Here is a 22,500-nt window from a genome sequence, read left to right as displayed (position 1 = left end):
AAAAGAAGAAGAAGAAGAAGTTGAAGAAGAAGAAGGAGGAAGTGGAGGAGGAGGAGGGGACGGAGAAGAAGAAGAAGAAGAAGAAGAAGAAGAAGAGAAGAAGAAGAAGAAGAAGAAGAAGAAGATATACTGAACTGCAAAATTACTTACCGTCTGTTCCCAGCTGGAGCCGATTCCTGCCAAGCGATGAGAAAAAAAATGTGTATACATACATACATATATATAATTATGAAAATATATAAAGATGTTACTAATAAAAAATGATAATAATATAACTGGATATCAAGTATAAAATAACCATAAAAGTAAAATTATTAACTTATTATCAGGGTACAAGTATCACTGCCGGGGGCAGTAATACTCGCTGATGAGAACTAAGTGTTTATCACAGGGTTCGAAATCACATGATACGGGTATGTCTATATATTCATTTGCGATTTTTAATCGCTATGGTATGTTGGGTTTTGTATTTACTCGTTTTCCTCGAATTCACCAGTGTGTATAAGTGATAACTGAGATTTTGAGCAGTTTTGACTCTTATTTCTAGAAATGCTGTGTACTACCTTGTACCCTAATGATATATATATATAAACATGTGTCAGAAGTAAAGGTATTTGAATTATACCTGCCTTAAACTCCATTTATTTATTTATATATTATACAAAAAATCCCTCGTAAACCTGGAGTTTCTACCTTTAAAAACAAGGAGTTACAACCTCTTTACTTGTGTGACTTTTTGCTACCCTGATAACTATGTATCTATTTTTTTCCGTGTTGTTAACAAGGGCTCGCCGTGAGCGGTACATCATTTGTACGATGTGGAGAATATACCGCCAACTTTGCCCAAACGACCTGAACATTAGCTTCAAGGTTCATCCAAGACTGGGACCACGGGCCATACGTCCCCTGCCCAATTCAAGATCACAGCATACATGTACACTGCAACATAATTTCTTTTCCTCAACAGGCCCTGTCCTATTTAACATTGTTCCGAAAGAAATCAAAGAGGAAAAGGATCCCATCAACTTTAAACGGAGTCTGGATAGATTCATTCAAGGAATACCAGATAAGCCACCCATAATTGGATACAACTCACCCAACAAAAACTCACTACTTGAATGGACCACAAACAAAACTTGACTTAAACAGGATTCAGATAATCCTATCAGGTGGTGCTATTAAGTTAGACATGGCCTGGACCAATCTTTGGTCGAAACATATCTAAGTTTTATCTAAGTTTTATATATATATATATATATACATATATATACATATATATATAATGGATGATAAAACGAATGGTTTACACCTGGTAGCTTACTGTTAAAGCACGGTCACTTTCAGAGTGATCGTTAGGTATTTGGCAAATGAAAGACGGAAGATGAAATATACGAGAATTCATTATTAATCACGACAATTGTTTCGACACATTTAGCATCGATCCCTCATGGGTGTGACACTCAACAACTGGTTCAGGAGCATCCGGTTGTGCAGATGTATCTCGTCGGGTGATGAATAAATAAAATCTACTCGTTAAAATGACTGCTCCACAATGTAACTTCTGATTTTGTAGAAAGAAAAGCAGCCAGCCGGACGAAATATCTTTATTTATAATGAAGATCAATAATAAAATCACAGGTGGAAAAAAAATAGAAACGAGCACGCAATACAGCGAGAAAAGTATTAAAAATAATCGTTAACAAATATGGACCGATTTCTGAATTATCTTAATGGCTTTTCCTCGTCAGCGGAGCATACTTGAGGAAATAAATAAGATAATACACTTTGCACATACATAGGGCCCCTTCTAGCACTAAGAACTTCCTAAACTCTAGCAAAAAGATAATTATTAGCCATAATATATTTTTAACCCACCCCATCTAGTCCGTTAAAAATTTTGTAGGAGTTAGTTCCCTTTTCACCCTGTTAGAGTTACCCCCCTTCACTTACACCGCCGGTGATAACCCACTGCAGAATATAAACAAATTGAATACACACGTGCGAAAAAATGTGCTTAATCAAACTATGAACCCCGCGCCTAAATAATACTCATCCCGCCCTAATTACCCAACGGAACTAAACAGTCTACCACACTTAAATCTCTACCCAGCGAATTTACCAGCGCAAGAACAAAATTTAATGTAAGACTTACTACATTTGTTTACATTACCGTCACATATGTATCAATTATTTTTGCATCCTAACCGATGATGCATCTATCTATATTTGCATTCTGAAGAGATGTACTTAAACCAGTAAATCGAAACGATCGAAAATTCTGCTTCCTCCTTCTTTGTTATCTATTAATTAAAAAAGGCATACCAGCAAAAACCATTAGTTTTCCCCTTGTTATTACATTCATCTTTTCTTTTATATATATATATATATATATATATATATATATATATATATATATATATATATATATTTATATATAATTTGTAGATTATAAAACCTACGTAGTAAATATGTGGAGAGGACAAATTTACTTAATTTTCCGCAGATTGGAATAAACGATGACCAGTCTTAAGGGATCTCCGAATCTTTTTCGGTTTTCCTCAAGTTTACATAAATCTCAGAGAAGCAAGCAACCAGTTTTTATTCATTCAATGTAAATAGGCGCAGGAGTGACTGTTTGGTAAGTCGCTTGCTAACCAACCACATGGTTCCGGGTTCAGTCCCACTGCGTGGTATCTTGGGCAAGTGTCTTCTATTATAGCCTCGGGCCGACCAAAGCCTTGTGAGTGGATTTGGTAGACGGAAACTGAAAGAAGCCTGTCGTATATATGTATATATATATATATTTGTGTGTCTGTGTTTGTCCCCCTAGCATTGCTTGACAACCGATGCTGGTGTGTTTACGTCCCCGTCACTTAGCGGTTCGGCAAAAGAGACCGATAGAATAAGTACTGGTCTTACAAAGAATAAGTCCCGGGGTCGATTTGCTCGACTAAAGGCGGTGCTCCAGCATGGCCGCAGTCAAATGACTGAAACAAGTAGAAGAGTAAAGGAGTATGCCTATATATTATAGATATATGTATATAAGTATCTGTGTGTATGTGTGCGTGTGCGTGTGTATATATAATATATATTTATAGCAAATCCTGATACGACTTAGTATCCTCTGTCACTTGAGTCACGTCTATAATTTTGCCTTTAGGTTGTGAAATTGCTAATAAGCCACCCATGTTATATATATATATAATAGGTACTACTAGCGAAAACTGGACCCGGTGCGCGCAGTCGCGTGTCCGCGCTAGCTAGTCGCAAGTAATCGATCCTACAACGACTTGCGCGTATGCAAATGAGTTGATTTTACAGAATAAAATGAAAGAATTTTTTAAAGAAAGTAAATAAATTATTTCTTAGAACAATGGATATGATTTTTTTTACACAAATCAAATAAAATGTGTGTGATATACTCTTTTACTCTTTTACTTGTTTCAGTCATTCGACTGCGGCCATGCTGGAGCACCGCTTTAATCGAGCAACTCGACTCCGGGACTTATTCTTTTGTAAGCCCAGTACTTATTCTATCGGTCTCTTTTGCCGAATCGCTAAGTGACGGGGACATAGCCACACCAGCATCGGTTGTCAAGCAATGCTAGGGGCACGAACACAGACACACAAACACACACACGCATATATATATATATATACATATATACGACGGGCTTCTTTCAGTTTCCATCTACCAAATCCACTCACAAGGCTTTGGTCGGCCCGAGGCTATAGTAGAAGACACTTGCCCAAGGTGCCACGCAGTGGGACTGAACCCGAAACCATGTGGTTGGTAAACAAGCTACTTACCACACAGCCACTCCTGCGCCTATATATATATACGACGGGCTTCTTTCAGTTTCCGTCTACCAAATCCACTCACAAGGCTTTGGTCGGCCCGGGGCTATAGTAGAAGACACTTGCCCAAGGTGCCACGCAGTGGGACTGAACCCGGAACCATGTGGTTGGTAAACAAGCTACTTACCACACAGCCACTCCTGCGCCTATAAATGTATCTGATTTTTTTTACACAAATCATATAAAAAGTGTGATATATTGATGTTTTCTTGTTTGTTTATTTACACTAAACCCCCCACCCCCCTTGTCTTGATCATTAATTAGACCCATTGGGTGTCTTCCAATCTACAAGACAACTCATTTGCATACGCGCAAGGCGTTGTAGGAAAGACTACTCACGACTAGCTAGCGCGGACACGCGACTGCGCGCACCGGGTCCAGTCTTTGCTAGTAGTACCTATATAATATGAGTTTCATCTCAATCGAAGAAGAGGGGCTTTCTCTGTCCGGGTTGCAGATCCGTGGAATTAGCTGCCGGACGAGATGGTGAAGATGCCGACGACCGCTCTGTTCAAAATCTCTCTTGACCCGAAATGGCCTGAACTCTTTGTATGACCAACCTCCCTGTACATAACTCCCTGTACATAACTCCCTGACCCCCTACATGGCCTTGCTTTTGCTTTTTGAGCCAATAAAAATTGAATTGAATTAAAATTAAATTAAATATATATATATATATATATATATATATATATATATATATAAGGCGCGGGAGTGGCTGTGTGGTGAGTAGCTTGCTAACCAACCACATGGTTCCGGGTTCAGTCCCACTGCGTGGCATCTTGGGCAAGTGTCTTCTGCTATAGTCCCGGGCCGACCAATGCCTTGTGAGTGGATTTGGTAGACGGAAACTGTCGTATATATGTATATATATATGTGTGTGTGTTTGTCCCCCTAGCATTGCTTTACAACCGATGCTGGTGTGTTTACGTCCCCGTCACTTAGCGGTTCGGCAAAAGAGACTGATAGAATAAGTACTGGGCTTACAACGAATAAGTCCCGGGGTCGATTTGCTCGACTAAAGGCGGTGCTCCAGTATGGCCGCAGTCAAATGACTGAAACAAGTAAAAGAGAGAGAAAAAGAGTATATATATATATATATATTCAACAATTGAGGAATGGCCTTTATAGGCCATTCGACCCACTAGAAAGAGTAGTAGTAATTCAGAAACTAAAGGAAAATTAAAAAACATTTACCCTATTCCTCTTTAGACAATGCATTGTTTCGGTGTTTTTTATGGCAAACCAGCTTAATTAAATTAAATTAAGTCAATATATGTATATATTATACATATACATACACACACATGCTCATATATATATATATATATATATATATATATATTATATATATATATATATATATATATATATATATATATAAAAGGAAATGAAGAAAATGCTGACACACTAATTTAAGTAAAGGAGAGTGTATTTTATTAGGTGAAAGTTCTTTTTACCGGTTGCGCATTTGTTAGCTTATCAAAAGATATTTTGAGTGAGATTAGAGTTCCTTTCTGGTTGAAAAATATCTACCAGAAAGGAACTCTATCTCTCTTAAAAAAATATCTTTTGATAAGTATAACAAATGCACACTCTCCTTTACTTAAATTATTTTGTCAGCATTTTCTTCATTTCCTTTTTTTATATATCACAACTCGTGTTCCACATCTCCTTTTTTAAATATATATATATATATATATATATATACTATACATACACTCACAAACACACACACACAATATACATATATATATGCCTCTCTCACTCTCTCTCTCCTCTCTCTCTCTCTCTCTCTCTCTCCGTGTAAGATTTTGAAAACAGAAAGAAAAGGAGAAAGAAAAATACCAAGAATTCTTTGAGAGAGCGTTTTTTGGTTATTTCCAGATAGTTCTGTATGTTTTGGTAGTTTTCGCTTCGTTCGAACGCATCTACCAGACCCTGTAACCAAAAAACAAAAGAACATGTAAAAACAAGGCGGGCTTTGTAACTCGCTGCAGAACAAATATTTTCAGGGACTTCGTTAGTGAAACAACAGGTTTTTCTGTTACATTTTTTTCGCTAGAGTAGTAGTAGTAGTAGTAGTAGTAGTAGTCGTGGTGGTGGTGGTGGTGGTGGTGGTGGTTGTGGTGAAGGTGGTGCTGGTGCTGGTAATGATATTGGTGGTGGTGGTGGTGGTGGTAGTGCTGTTGGTGGTGGGGGTGATGGTAGATGTAGTAGTAGTAAGAGGGGGGGGGAGAGGAGGAACAGGAGGAGCATAGCAGCAGCTGTAGTAGCAGCAGTAGTAGTAGTAGTGTGGTGGTGCTGGTGGTGGTGGTGCTGGTGCTGGTAATGATATTGGTGGTGGTGGTGGTGGTAGTGCTGTCGGTGGTGGGGGTGATGGTAGATGTAGTAGTAAGAGGGGGAGGAGGAAGTGGAGCATAGCAGCAGCTGTAGTAGTAGTAGTAGTAGTGGTAGTAGTAGTAGTAGTAGTAGTGGTGGTGGTGGTAGTAGTAGTAGTAGTAGTAGTAGTAGTGGTAGTAGTAGTAGTGGTGGTGGTGGTAGTAGTAGTAGTAGTAGTAGTAGTAGTAGTGGTGGTGGTGGTGGTGGTGGTGGTGATGGTGGTGGTAGTAGTAGTAGTAGTAGTAGTAGTAGTGGTGGTGGTGGTGATTGTGGTAGTAGTAGTAGTAGTAGTAGTAGTAGTAGTAGTAGCAGCAGCAGTAGTAGTAGTAGTAGTGGTGGTGGTGGTGGTGGTGATGGTGGTGGTAGTAGTAGTAGTAGTAGTAGTAGTATCATGACATTGTAAAATTGTAGAAATTGGAAATACCAAAACATGAAAATCAGACCAGGTGAGATTTTTCATTTATCAATGTTTCGCATGAAACGTCGTATTTGAAAGGTAACAAAGAAACGTTTCAAAAGTGTTAGAGAACTGATTTAATAATAGTAATAATGAGATTATTATATACAGTGCTCAGGTGCACCACAACTTGTCAGAAAGTGCATATAAAGCATATGCAGTAATGTATGAATGTCTGGGAAGTGAACAATGTATGAGTCAGATACATGCTTGTGTGTGTATGGAGGGGAGAAAATCAGGTGTAGTGTTGGTGAGTAACATAATAGTAATAATGAGATTATTATATACAGTGCTCAGGTGCACCACAACTTGTCAGAAAGTGCATATAAAGCATATGCAGTAATGTATGAATGTCTGGGAAGTGAACAATGTATGAGTCAGATACATGCTTGTGTGTGTATGGAGGGGAGAAAATCAGGTGTAGTGTTGGTGAGTAACATAATAGTAATAATGAGATTATTATATACAGTGCTCAGGTGCACCACAACTTGTCAGAAAGTGCATATAAAGCATATGCAGTAATGTACAAATGTCTGGGAAGTGAACAATGTATGAGTCAGATACATGCTTGTGTGTATATGGAGGGGAGAAAATCAGGTGTAGTGTTGGCGAATCTCAGGAAGCATGGAAGTTTTGAAGGATGCAGTGCTCCGACAACTAACAACTGATGCCGGCAGTTTGTTCCATGCTTTAACGTGTGTATGGAGGGGATAAAATCAGGTGTTGTGTTGGTGAATCTCAGGAAGCATGGAAGTTCTGAAGGATGCAGTGCTCCGACAACTAACAACTGATGCCGGCAGTTTGTTCCATGCTTCAGCGTGTGTATGGAGGGGAGAAGATCAGGTGTAGTGTTGGCGAATCTCAGGAAGCATGGAAGTTTTGAAGGATGTAGTGCTCCGACAACTAACAACCGATGCCGGCAGTTTGTTCCATGCTTCAGCGTGTGTATGGAGGGGGAGAAGATCAGGTGTAGTGTTGGCGAATCTCGGGAAGCATGGAAGTTTTGAAGGATGCAGTGCTCCGACAACTAACAACTGATGCCGGCAGTCTGTTCCATGCTTCAGCGTGTGTATGGAGGGGAGAAAGATCAGGTGTAGTGTTGGCGAGTCTCAGGAAGCATGGAAGTTTTGAAGGATGCAGTGCTCCGACAACTAACAACAGATGCCGGCAGTTTGTTCCATACTTTAGCAACTCTTAGCGTGAAAAAATGTTTCCGAAAGAAAATTTAATTATTTTGATAATCATAATAATAATAATAATGAAATTATTGTATACAGTGCTCAGGTGCACCACAACTTGTCAAAAAGTGCGTATAAAGTACATGCAGTAATGTAGAAATGTCTAGGAAGTGAACAGTGTACGAGTCAGATACATGCTTTTGTGTGTATGGAGGGGAGAAAATCAGGTGTAGTGTTGGTGAATCTCAGGAAGCATGGAAGTTTTGAAGGATGCAGTGCTCCGACAACTAACAACCGATGCCGGCAGTTTGTTCCATGCTTCAGCGTGTGTATGGAGGGGAGAAAACCAGGTGTACTGTTGGCGAATCTCAGGAAGCATGGAAGTTTTGAAGGATGCAGTGCTCCGACAACTAACAACTGATGCCGGCAGTCTGTTCCATGCTTCAGCGTGTGTATGGAGGGGAGAAGATCAGGTGTAGTGTTGGTGAATCTCAGGAAGCATGGAAGTTTTGAAGGATGCAGTGCTCCGACAACTAACAACTGATGCCGGCAGTTTGTTCCATGCTTTAGCAACTCTCAGCGTGAAAAAATGTTTCCTGAAGTCATGGGAGCTGTGCTGTTTTCTGACTTTGTAAATATGTCCACGGGTGGACATATTTACACCTTTTCAAACTCCCCCCATCTATTTAATTAATTACCCATTTATTTAATCAAATTATGATCCATGTACATTTATGACCTTTACCGAACGTTTCTCAATGTCATATATTCCATCTTGCATTTGTCTTATGAAGAAAGCCCGAAAACGCTCGACCTTTATTCTCTAGGAAAACGACGACGCCGTTGTGATCTCATTCTCGCTCACAACATCATAAGCGGAAAGTGTAACCTCTCGAAAGAGCTGTTCTTCACTCCTGCTCCAGAGCGTCGGCTGCGGAGTCACTCCGAAAAGCTCTATCTGCGACGATTTCATCTCAATCGAAGAAGAGGGGCTTTCTCCGTCCGGGTTGCGGATCCGTGGAATAAGCTGCCGGACGAGATAGTAAAGATGCCGACGACCGCTCGGTTCAAAGTCTCTCTTGACCAGAAATGGCCTGAACTCTTTGCATGAACACCCTCCCTGTACATAACTCCATGTCCCCCTACATGGCCTTGCTCTTTGCTTTTTGAGCCAAAAAATTAACTTAACTTAACTTTAAAAAACAATTAATCTTTTGCTGTGATGATAAACTGTCCGAATGCTTCAATTACCTCTTCTCTATTTAAGAATGTTTCATTTCTTATGAAAAGCTCAAAATTCTTAAATATGTGATGATCAGTAGAAGAGATATCAGGGGAATAGGGAGGATGTTGCAAAATCTCATAATTCAGGCTTCGCAACTTTTAGACCGTAGTGTGAGGATTGTGAGGGCATACATTGTCGTGGAGCAAAATTGGGCCATCTCTATTCACCAGTCTGGGTTGCTTCTTTTTCAAATTCTCATGCATACAATCGATTTCCTGGCAATATGATGTTGCTGTTACTGTTTTCCCTTGTTGCAAAAATTAATAAGGAATAAGTCCCTTCGCAGACCACCGTATAGTGACCACTAAGTTTTTAGGGTAAATGGAGGGTTTCGGTAGGGTTTAGGGGACTCTCTTACAGCTAATCACTGTGTTGTTCTCCTGCTATTGTAAAAGAGTATCCATTTCTCGTCACATGTAATGATTTGATGCAAAAATGGTCTTATTCCAGTCAAGAAAGCAATAAGGAGCACACTTTTGCAATAAGCAACATTTATTAAACGTTATTTCTGTTATTTCTTTATTTTCTGCAAACAAAATGCACAAAAAAGCTACACGTTTGCATTATGTTATATATACAATAATAATAAAGGACGTTACCGTATACAGTTTTACAAACCAAGGACGTTATATAGACCTCCTTGACTCAAGTTAGAGAAGGGGTGCGTATTATACACAAGGTTTAGGTTTTTCAGAGGTACAGCCCCCTAAAATCCCCTGGATATTATACTCAAGGGCGGACTATACTCGAGGATTTACGGTATATATATTTATATGTGTGTATGTGGAGGGGCATTGGCCCTGTGGTTAGGGAAGCGGACTCGCGGTCGTAGGATCGCGGTTTCGATTCCCAGACCGGGCGTTGTGAGTGTTTATTGAGCGAAAACACCTAAAGCTCCACGAGCCTCCGGCAGGGGGTGGTGGCAATCCCTGCTGTACTCTTTCGCCACAACTTTCTCTCACTCTTTTTTCTGTTAGCCTGCTCGCTTAGCCACCGGGGTGGCGTCATTCGAAGGCTAAATCAATGCGAAGCGCATTGTGACCAGCGGTGTGTAGCAACATCTGATAGCCTGGTCGGTCACGGTGATCACGGTGATATATATATATTCAAAATGTGACCGCGTGTGTACCGTTGGAGATTTTTTTCCTCCGTCTTCCCTTCTCTGAATCTTTCCGTTTCCTATGTTTCTGACGAAGAGCTCCGCTCGAAACGTAAAACCTTCTTTCTTTCCTTCCTTCCTGAACGTCCAATAATACTATATTTGTTCCACGTCCTCGCGTTGTTGTGTTTTCTCTTTGTGTTTTCATGTTGGATTAACTATATATATATAATATATATATATATATATATATATATATATTATATATATATATATATATGTATATATATATATGTATATATATATATGTATATATATGTATATGTATATATATATATGTATATATATGTATATATATGTATATATATATTGTATATATATGTATATGATATATATGTATATATATATATGTATATATATATATGTATATATATGATATATATGTATATATATATATATGTATATATATATATGTATATATATATATATGTATATATATATATGTATATATATATATGTATATATATATATGTAATATATATATATGTATATAATATATATGTATATATATATATGTATATATATATATGTTATATATATATATATGTATATATATGTGTATATATATATATATATATATATATATATATATATATATATATATATATATAATATATATATATATATATATATATATATGAAACTCAGACAGCCAAATATGAATCTGATGACGAGGAAGCTAAGCCCTAACAGGTGTAATTCTAGCGATAAAATTCACATTAATGAAAACTGGACAACATAAAAGGGGCGCCAGAGAAAGTAACACCATTTCATATCCTGAAGATGGGGCTGAGATACAGAATAAGTATCCGCAACAAAGACGACAGCACAATCAGCAACAGCAGTAACAAACAAACACTAATAACAACAGCAACAATAGGTACATAACTACAAGAGAAATGTTTGCCGATATAAAATTACTGAAGAGATTTAAAAAAAAAAATTTAGAAGTTACCTGAGTTCTCGCAACATAATCATCTTCTTGATTTGGGATGATGGAAAGATTATCGAGGTAGAAATCGGCCGGATTATAGTTTGTTGGACATTGAAGACCACATCTGAATGGATTAATAGAGGAAGAATAAGGGATCACCTATTTTGCCGCTAAACGATGCTTGCAATAAAGAGCAGCCAACTCTCCCTCAAATTACATCCTAATAACGTAAATAAATGTAAGGAAGCGTTGAATTTCCTCCGTGTGTGTGTGTGTGTGAATGTATGCATGTATGTGCATATGTATGTGTTCGTACATGTATGTGTGTCTGTATGCATGTATGTGTGTATGTATGTATGCATATATGTTTATGTTTTCCAGTTTCAGCTCTTGAGCTGTGGCCATGCTGGGGCACCGCCATATGTGTGTCAGTATGTACTATTCAGTGTTATTCCAAGATTTCTTGCCAATAGAGTCGGTTTCCAGCCTAGATCAAAGGCTCCTTCATTGAAATTTCAACATCAAGCACATGGTCCCGAGTTCAGTCCCACTGCGTGGCACCTCGCAAAAGTGTCTACTACTATAGCCACGGGCGGGCCAAAGCCTTGTGAGTGGATTTGATAGACGGAAACTGAAAGAAGCCTGTCGTATGTGTGTACATACATGCGTGTATATATATATATATATAAAGGAAATGAAGAAAATGCTGACAAAATAATTTAAGTAAGGGAGAGTGTATTTAATTAGGTGAAAGTTCTTTTTACCGGTTGCACATTTGTTATGCTTATCAAAAGATATTTTTTTAAGAGAGATAGAGTTCCTTTCTTATAAGAGAAAAAAATCTATCAGAAAGGAACTCTATCTCACTCAAAATATCTTTTGATAAGCATAACAAATGCGCAACCGGTAAAAAGAACTTTCACCTAATTAAATACACAATCCCTTACTTAAATTATTTTGTCAGCATTTTCTTCATTTCCTTTTTTTATATATCACAACTCGTGTTCCACATCTCCTTTTTTAAATATATATATATATATATATATATAATATATATATATATATATATATATATTATATATATATATATGCATATATATATATATGCATATATATATATAACTTATAAATAAGGGCAAAAGAATAAATTTCTAATGCCAAATATGCCGAAATAGACTTAATCGTCAATAACCATATGCTTTATCACTATAAGCACGTATTTCGAAGAAAACCGACAGAAATTTCTCAAAAATTCCGTTATTACCATATCGGACCCGATTTCAGAGTTAGTTCGTAAGAACCTTCCCTTCGTCAGTGATAAATGCGGCAAAGGAATTAATGAAATACTCATACCCATGGAAGAAGCATTCACTACGCCACGAGCACAATTAAGTACCCCAAATATATCCAAAATAGAAATTCTCCAGCCCATTCGAAACACGTGCGATTTGAACTGAAATCTCTCAAAGAGTGAGATAGTCCGGAAGTGAACACTATTTAAATTTACATCTAATATAGGATAAAATTTTTTCGAAAAAAAAAGATTTATCAATGGCAAGCATCTTAAAAACATACCTTTAAAGGTTAAATTTATAAACAAGGGCAAAAGAATTTTTTTCTTTTGCCCTTGTTTATAAGTTGTTTATAAATTTTACCTTTAAAGGTATTTTTTTAAGATGCTGGCCATTGATAATTTTTTTTTTCGAAAAAATTTTATCCTATATTAGATGTTATATATATATATATAAAAGGAAATGAAGAAAATGCTGACAAAATAATTTAAGTAATTTAAGTAATTTAAGTAATTCTTCATTTCCTTTTTTTATATATCACAACTCGTGTTCCACATCTCCTTTTTTAAATATATATATATATATATATATAATATATATATATATATATATATATATATATATATATATATATATATACATATACTTTATTAATAAAGCTGAAAAACATCACAAGAACTGTTACCCAGAGTAAAGCATATTACTCTAACTCCGATATGGGACTGAACCCGAGACTACGTTGTTGCGAAACGAGCTTCTCACCACACAGCTATGCGTGCGTCTATCTTGAAATCTCAACGAGTTACTTACTCTCTGAATAAAAGCATTGCATCTTTTGTGGGTCCCATGAACACTACTCTTCCATCCGCCATCAACAGAAGCCTGCAAGAAATAACAGAAACAATTACAATAATAGCAAACAGCAAAACTTTCAAGTGACCACAATTTTTCCCGTTCCATGAGGGTTCGATCCCTCATCCGGGATGCCACATGTTGTGGTACCCTCTCCAGCGGTTACATGATCTGTTCTGCTACCGGTCCAGCCTCTGCTGCTCGCCAGGCTGAGAAAAACAAACTGTCAACGCATCGATCGCTCCCCGTCGGGTTTATGATAGAGCCTGTGGCAGTGGAGACCCCCGGCGTTCTTGGCCCCCGGACCATATCCCTACTCACCTTTATCGGGGCGGAGATGGCTGTCACGGTAAGAGCGAGCTCCATCAGTCAGAGTTGCTATTCCAGCACATTCCCCATGCCATCTTCCGGGGTAACGCTTTGTCTATTTTGTGGTACCCTCTCCAGCGGTTACTTGGTCTGTTCTGCTACCGGCCCAGTCTCTGCTGCATTTCAGGGTTAGGGTTAGGGTTAGAGAAAAGCAAACTGTCAAGGTAGCGATCGCTCCCTGGCAGATTTATGATAGAGCCTGTGGCAGTGGAGACCCCCGGCGATCTTGGCCCCCGGACCATATCCCTACTCACCGTTATCGGTGCGGAGATGGCTGTCACGGTAAGAGCGAGCTCCATCAGTCAGAGTTGCTATTCCACGTCTGTTTTTTTGTTTTGTTTTGTTTGTTTTTTTCATCCGTAATTTCTTCAACCAGCTTCTAAAACTTCGTTTAGATACATCTATGCGTATGCTTGTATTAGCTTTCGATTTGTCTCCCTTTCTGCTCTCCAGTTTCAGAGGTACTGAAAAACAAATTGTGAGTGTTGCTCCCACTTCGCTGACTAAGCAGTAAATGAAAATGGTAAGAAATTTAAGAAGCAGATATTGTACTTACTCGTCAAACATGGTGAATATTTCTGACGATGGTTGATGGATCGTAGTTACGATGGTACGGCCGCGAGACGCCATGTTTTTCAAGACTTGAATAAGATTTCTAGCTAAGTAAGAATCCAGACCGGAAGTTGGTTCGTCGAGAAAGATGAGAGGTGGATCCGTTAAAATCTTGAATGGAAAAAGATATAAAAGAGAATAGAAATTGAGGGCCGTGATGAACATAGGTGTGTACATGTGAGGCAGAGAGGTAAGTATGAGAGAGAGAGAGAGAGGGGAGAAAGGGAGAGTGTGACAAGAACAAGGGTGAGAGAGAAGAAGTAGAGGAAAAGAGGGGTTAGAGTGAAAAAGATTATAAAGAAAGAATGGCGAGAAGTAGAGAGATGGAGAGTAAAAGGGAGAAAGGCAGAGAAAGTGGATGGACGGAAGGATGCGGACGGACAGATGGAGAGATATTGAAGAGAATATTTTATATACTGAAAAGTTCATAAGCTGAGCAAGATATTCTCATGGAATGTGACTAAATGAGGATTGGAATCTTCCAGCTAAATAAATAAGTGGATAGATAGATAGATAGATAGATAGATAGATAGATAGATAGATAGATAGATAGATAGATAGATAGATAGATAGATAGATAGATAGATAGATAGATAGATAAGTTTCTTTATTGGCCACACAGGGCTGCACACAGATGGGACAAGTTACAAGGTAGAGCTTTTCTTTTGGGGGATGAAAAAAAAAAAAAGTTGGCGTAGGTTTTCGATCAAAAGGGATCGTAAAAGGGAAAAAGAACAAAAAAAATTTTTTTAATAAAATAAAATAAATAAAAAAATAAAAAAAGGAAGAAAGATAGATAGATAGATAGATAGATAGATAGATAGATAGATAGATAGATAGATAGATAGATAGATAGATAGATAGATAGATAGATAGATAGATAGATGGGCGGACGGACAGACAAACAGACCGGCAGATAGATAGATAGATAGATAGATAGATAGATAGATAGATAGATAGATAGATAGATAGATAGAGATAGATAGATATGTTTCTTTATTAGCTACACATGGCTGCACACAGACAGGACAAAATTACAAGGTAGAGCTTTTCTTTTGGGGATAAAAAAGAGGGGGTTGGTTTTCGATCAAAAGGGATCGTAAAAGAAAGAAAGAGGACAAAAAAAGGGGGGAGAGGAAAAATAGAGAAAAGGGGAGAGGAAAAAAAGTTGATCAATAGGGATCGTAATCACAGAAATAGATAGATAGATAGATAGATAGATAGATAGATAGATAGATGGATGGATGGATGGATGGATGGATGGATGGATGGATGGATGGATGGATAGATAGATAGATAGATAGATAGATAGATAGATAGATAGATAGATAGATGGATGGATGGATAGATAGATAGATAGATAGATAGATAGATAGATAGATAGATAGATATGTTTCTTTATTAGCCACACAGGGCTGCACACAGATAGAACAAATTACAAGGTAGAGCTTTTCTTTTGAAGGTATTAAAAAAAAAAAAAAAAAAAAAAAAAAAAAGGACGGGGGAGGTTCGATCAAAAGGGATCGTAAAAGGAGAGAAAGAGGACAAAAATAAGGGGGGTTAAAAAAAAAAAAAAAGGGGGGGGGGAGAGGAAAAAAATGATCAATAGGGATCGTTATCACAGAAATGTCAATATGAAATGTAAAGGGGAGGACAGGTGAGGTTTACCCGTGGAAAGAAAAGCCTGCGGAAAAGACCACGGTAACCTCGGTCAATGAAGTCACATTTTATATTTCTTTTTTTTTTTTTTTTTTTTGCAAATAAGCAACTCTCTGTTTTCGATTTCTGGGTTCATAGGACTATGCTCAAGGTGGCTTCGTCATTCATACGTGCCATTCTTGCTACATTCACCCATCTTTTTTTAAAACATTCGCTAGACAAAACTTGCCTCTCTACTCTCACTTTCCTTTTCAAGTGGTACTTGAAGAAGTTGATGAGAGATTGACCAGAGAGGAAAGTGTTTGTCTCCAATCCTTTCAGACGCGTCCACCAGATACATTCCTTCGCCATAGCCACAAGGATGATGAAAATAGCTCTTCCTTCCCGTTTGAAGGAAGGAGGCGTGACAATATTGACGATAGACTCAGCTGATAAACCGACTCGTCCCACACGTGACAGCAGTTGTTCGACATAAGCCCACAGGTCGGAAATTGTTGGACACTGAACGAGTGCGTGCAGAACGGTTTCGTCGCTCTGACCGCATCTCGGGCAGGTCGGCCCCGTGTTTCTCGAGCCGTGTCTGTAGAGCTTATCCCGAACGGGTAGCGCTTCTCGGTAGCACTGCCAGGCCAGGGATCTCTGGAAGTTGTCCATGGGCCCTGGCCCGAAAGTCGTCCCGAACAGGCGGGTCAGGTACTCCTATAGATAGATAGACAGATAGATAGATAGATAGATAGATAGATAGATAGATAGATAGATAGATAGATAGATAGGCGGACGGCCGGACGGTCAGACAACGGATGGACGACGGACAGACAGATATTTAGGGGGACGGACGAACAGAGAAACAGACAGACAGACAGACAAACTGATAAACAGAGAGAAAGGGAGAGAGAGAGAGAGAGAGAGAGAGAGAGAGAGACGCCGCGTCTATAGAAAAATCTAAAACAATACCAGCAACAACAACACTTACCTCGGAAGCAAACGCTACTCTTTTTCTCTCTCCTCCTGAAATTCCTTTGATTCTTTCATCACCAATCATGGTATTGGCACATTTTGTCAGGCTCAGCTGGAGCAAAAGACAAGAGATAGATTGACGATGGTTATATATCTGCGACTGACTGTAGGCTATCAGAGGAACAACCATCGGCTTTGGGAGTCTCGAAAGAATGGGGTTTTTTTTTATTCTGTTGTTGTTGTTAAGTTAAGTTAAGTTAATTTTTTGGCTCAAAAAGCAAAGAAGCAAGGCCGTGTAGGGGAACATGGAGTTATGCACAGGGAGGGTGTTCATGCAAAGAGTTCAGGCCATTTCTGGTCAAGAGAGACTATTGTGTGTGTGTGTTTGTGAGTGTATTTTTTTTTTTAGTTGTTTCAGTCATTTGACTGACGCCATGCTGGAGCACCACCTTTAGTCGAGCAAATCGACCCCGGGACTTATTCTTTGTAAGCCCAGTACTTATTCTATCGGTCTCTTTTGCCGAACCGCTAAATTACGGGGACGTAAACACACCAGCACCGGTTGTCAAGCAATGCTAGGGGGAAAAACACACACACGCATATATATACATATATATATATATATATATATATATATATATATATATATACGACAGGCCTCTTTCAGCCTCCGTCTACCAAATCCACTCACAAGGCATTGGTCGGCCCGGGGCTATAGCAGGGGACACTTGCCCAAGATGCCACGCAGTGGGACTGAACCCGGAACCATGTGGTTGGTTAGCAAGCTACTTACCACACAGCCACTCCTGCGCCTATGTATATATATATATTTGGTTTTGTACATAGTGTTGTTCTAGAGAATGTTTAAGAAAACATAAGAAAATTATGTTTGTTTTAAAACTTGACATTACATAGAAAGTATCATTATTATTATTATTTTATTATTATTATTATTATTATTATTATTATTACCGAGTGAGAGAGCAGTTCATGCCATCAAAGTGACACTGGGGTAAAATATACGAAGCCCAATATACCTATCATGACTACCCGTCTGATAAAGGTACACCAGGCACATGCATCACAACCATATGTGCGCGACATGGTGATCTCATATCAAGATAAACAGCACATGACCTTGCAGGTGGGGCCCAGTTAGAATTTTCTTCTGGTCAAGTAACCCATCCCGCTCAAAAGGTCCCTGAATAAGGCTTGTTTAAGGATGTTGAAAGAACCACCCATGTTTCCAGAGGTGAATTATTCAAACCCCAAAGAATCCCCCCAACACATGGCCATGATGCTACCCCACTACTTCTGCTCGTGATCAGAGATGCACACATCATCAGCCACTAAGGGACATGCTCAACTGGTCAAGGTCAAACAACTGACAAGCAAATCTGTGGTATTTAGCAGAATATTTGCTGTAGCCCATCTTTTATACCAAGACAAAACAATGTACATGATAACACTTCCAATCAGTTAAGATCAGAAGCCACAAGAGCCACTGCCTGGTACTGCATCAGGGCATTATTATTATTATTATTATTATTATTATTATTATTATTATCATTATTATTATTATTCTATGTTTGACTTTTGCTTTACATTTGTACAAGTTGGCTCCAAGTCTCACCCAGAGACCTCAAGAGACAACAGGTTGGAAGTTCATGTTGGTGTTATGCCTAGGATGCCATATATTTGGTTTTGTACTTAGTGTTGTACTAGTGAATGTCTAAAAAAACATACGAAAATTATGTTTGTTTTAAAACTTGAGATTACATAGAAAGTATCATTATTATTATCATTATTATTAATAATATTATTATTATTATTATTATTATTATTATTATTATTATTGTTATTAAAAGATGAGTACCATTGTCATCTAGTTAACGATATTTCGACATCTTGTGTCTTCAATAGGTTCCAAAAAATTATTTTGTCAATCTACTTCATTTTGGTCAATTTTCTCTTTACTCTTTTACTCTTCTACTTGTTTCAGTCGTATGACTGTGGCAATTATTATTATTATTATTATTATTATTGAGTGAGAGAGCAGTTCATGCCATCAAATTGACACTGGGGTAAAATATACGAAGCCCAATATACCCATCATGACTACCCGTCTGATAAGGGTACACCAGGCACATGCATCACAACCATATGTGCGCGACATGGTAATCTCATATCAAGATAAACAGCACATGACCTCGCAGGTGGGGCCCAGTTAGAATTTTCTTCAGGTTGAGTAGCCCATCCCGCTCAAAAGGTCCCTGAATAAGGTTGTTTAATGATGTTGAAAGAACCACCCATGTTTCCAGAGGTGAATTATTCAAACCCCAAAGAATCCCCCCAACACATGGCCATGATGCTACCCCACTACTTCTGCTCGTGATCAGAGATGCACACATCATCAGCCACTAAGGGACATGCTCAACTGGTCAAGGTCAAACAACCGACAAGCAAATCTGTGGTATTGAGTAGAATATTTACTGTAGCCCATCTTTTATACCAAGACAAAACAATGTACATGATAACACTTCCGATCAGTTAAGATCAGAAGCCATGAGAGCCACTGCCTGGTACTACATCAGGGCATTATTATTATTATTATTATTATTATTATTATTATTATTATTATTATTATTATCATTATTATTATTATTCTATGTTTGACTTTTGCTTTATATTTGTACAAGTTGGCTCCAAGTCCCACCCAGAGACCTCAAGAGACAACAGGTTGGAAGTTCATGTTGGTGTTATGCCTAGGGTGCCATATATTTGGTTTTGTACTTAGTGTTGTACTAGTGAATGTCTAAAAAACCATACGAAAATTATGTTTGTTTTAAAACTTGAGATTACATAGAAAGTATCATTATTATTATTATTATTATTATTATTATTATCATTATCATTGTTATTATTATTATTATTATTATTATTATTATTTAAAGATTCGTTTGAGAAATGCACTCACCTCTCTAATTACATCTTTCACTCTTTGTATCCGCTGTTGTTTGTCGTAAGACTTATCCATTCGTAACAACGCCTACAGGAGATCAGAAAAACCACGATTAAGCATTAATCATTAAGCATTAAGCATTAAACATAACACAATCGATATTTTATCTTCATTTTTTTTTATTTAATCCCAGATCGAATAAGAGGAATTACATTTAATACGATCGATAGATTTTTTTGATCTGACGACAATTACTTATTTCTTTACTGCTTGCAAGGGGCTAAACACCGTAGGGACAAACAAGGACACACAAACGGATTAAATCGATTATATCGACCCCAGTGCGTAACTGGTATTTAATTTATCGGCCCCGAAAGGATGAAAGGCAAAGTCGACCTTGGCGGAATTTGAACTCAGAACGTAATGGCAGACGAAATACCTATTTCTTTACTACCCACAAGGGGCTAAACACAGAGTGACAAACAAGGACACACAAACGGATTAAATCGATTATATCGACCCCAGTGCGTAACTGGTATTTAATTTATCGGCCCCGAAAGGATGAAAGGCAAAGTCGACCTCGGTGGAATTTGAACTGAGAACGTAGCGGCAGACGAAATACCGCTAAGCATTTTGCCCAGCGTGCTAACGTTTCTGGCAGCTGACGACAATTACTGGTTGTTATGTGCTTACAAGACTTTCAGTCCACGTACAGAGTGGTGTGTATTCATTTCAGGTCCATATACATAGGTGTGTGTTTGGTTTTGTAGATGGATGATCCTAAAGCTCCACGCAGCTCCGGCAGGGGATGGTGGTGATCCCTGCTGTACTCTTTCACCACAACTTTCTCTCACTCTTACTTCCTGTTTCTGTTGTACCTGTATTTCAAAGGGCCGGCCTTGTCACTCTCTGTGTCACGCTGAATATCCCCGAGAACTACGTTAAGGGTGCACGTGTCTGTGGAGTGCTCAGCCACTTACACGTTAATTTCACGAGCAGGCTGTTCCGTTGATTCGGATCAACCGGAACCCTCGTCGTCGTAACCGACGGAGTGCTTCCCCCCAAATATGGATGTATATATATTTAAGCGTATGAATGTCTGCAACGGTTACTATGACAGAACCTCTCATATGAACTTGTGATGCCTATAAGCACTCGTGTTTATATTGCTAGCGAGAGATAGCCATCCGCCATCGCAACCGCCACTACATGCTATTAATACGCGATTGTTTAAAGATCATTTTATACTTGTTACACTGAGTGACTTTTATATAAATAAACTAGCAGCATAGTCCGGCGTTGCCCGTGTATGTAAGAGCCCCTAGTAGGCAACGACTAATCCCAATCTAGTCCTTTCCCTCTAGGGAACGAAGGCGCATGTGTAGGTTGCAATGTCTTCTCTTCACTCGAATACTTCTGTGTATACGATGTTCCTAGCTGTCCCTAGCTGTCGAGTTGTGTCCCCTAGACAGAAAATGTGTTGCATATAAAAAGCTTAGATTCTCGACCCATGTCGAATTTATCAATTTTTTTTCAGAACTGGGGAAACTTTTCAAAATTTTTGCTGCGTTAGTTTTGAATTATGACATTGGGCTATGTGTGTGTCAAGTTTCATCAGAATCGGTTGAAAGCCGTGGTCAGGGTGAGGGTACAACCTAACAGACACACAGACAGACAAACTGCCGTTTATATATAGAGAGATTAACGGTAATATGTTTTAAAAGTCCCTTATTGTAACAAATATAAAACCTTCAAAATCCAGCGGAATGTAGATCTTCATGATCCTATGGCCCTTGCTGGTGATAGAATGAATTTGTTAGCTCAGTTCGGTAGGAGAAAACGCGAAGTTGAATAAGAAAAGGTTTTCGTCTTGCCACCTTCCATGACTGGTATAGTGGTGGATTCCACTCAACTCAAACCGACACGGGGTAGTCCAGTAACAGAGAGGGAGACGATGCAGTTAGCAGCAGACTGCTTGGTCAGCAAAAAGCGGCCGTTCTTGGCTCTGCCCATCTTTTTATCCCTATCTCACAAGCGCCACCTCATTGTTAACGATGTGACCAGGGGAGATAACACCAGATGACCCATGTTCGGACATAGATTCAACTACAGTTGCCAATATCCTTTTCATATTATATAACCTACCAATAACACAAAAATATAAAGTGGTCACAACAGTGAGACTTTTGACCAGAGATATGCACAACCAGGGCTGACATGCAACCAAAAGTAACAATAATAATGTCATAATCCCTTTGTCTTTTATTTCAAGTATTCTTGAAATAAATCTTTAGCCAAAAGAAATCTGTGGGCAGGAGGGTAACGAAGACTTATAGCGATGAAGGAAATTAGAGGATGGCGTATTGGGGGTATGGCCTGGTCAGCCTGTAATGACATGCATAAGATCTGCTCATCAAATCTAAGTAGAGACTTCAAACTTGAAATCTTCAAAGCCACAGTCGAACCAATTCTACTATATGGCTCAGAAACCTGGACGTTATCAAAGAAGCTTGAGAGGCGGTTGGATGGAACCTACACTCGCCT

At 38.5% G+C, this 22,500-nt stretch overlaps 1 protein-coding gene across 1 annotated transcript in view; it reads right to left on the bottom strand.

Moving 5' to 3' along the window:
* Positions 1 to 134: 134 nt before the first annotated feature.
* Positions 135 to 22,500, bottom strand: part of LOC115231383 (protein white-like) — a 25,228-nt gene continuing 2,862 nt past the window's right edge. The window contains exons 2-8 of the mRNA XM_029801420.2: positions 19,972 to 20,043; positions 17,011 to 17,106; positions 14,323 to 14,489; positions 13,356 to 13,427; positions 11,275 to 11,377; positions 5,707 to 5,799; positions 135 to 176 (exon numbers count right to left, since the gene is read on the bottom strand). Coding sequence (XP_029657280.1) covers positions 147 to 176; positions 5,707 to 5,799; positions 11,275 to 11,377; positions 13,356 to 13,427; positions 14,323 to 14,489; positions 17,011 to 17,106; positions 19,972 to 20,043 — 633 coding nt within the window. The 3' untranslated portion in view covers positions 135 to 146. The remainder of the gene's footprint in view (positions 177 to 5,706; positions 5,800 to 11,274; positions 11,378 to 13,355; positions 13,428 to 14,322; positions 14,490 to 17,010; positions 17,107 to 19,971; positions 20,044 to 22,500) is intronic.

This window comes from Octopus sinensis, unplaced genomic scaffold, assembly GCF_006345805.1.
Source record: "Octopus sinensis unplaced genomic scaffold, ASM634580v1 Contig18364, whole genome shotgun sequence".
NCBI lineage: Eukaryota > Metazoa > Mollusca > Cephalopoda > Octopoda > Octopodidae > Octopus > Octopus sinensis.
This window is presented reverse-complemented; position numbering and strand designations above follow the sequence as displayed.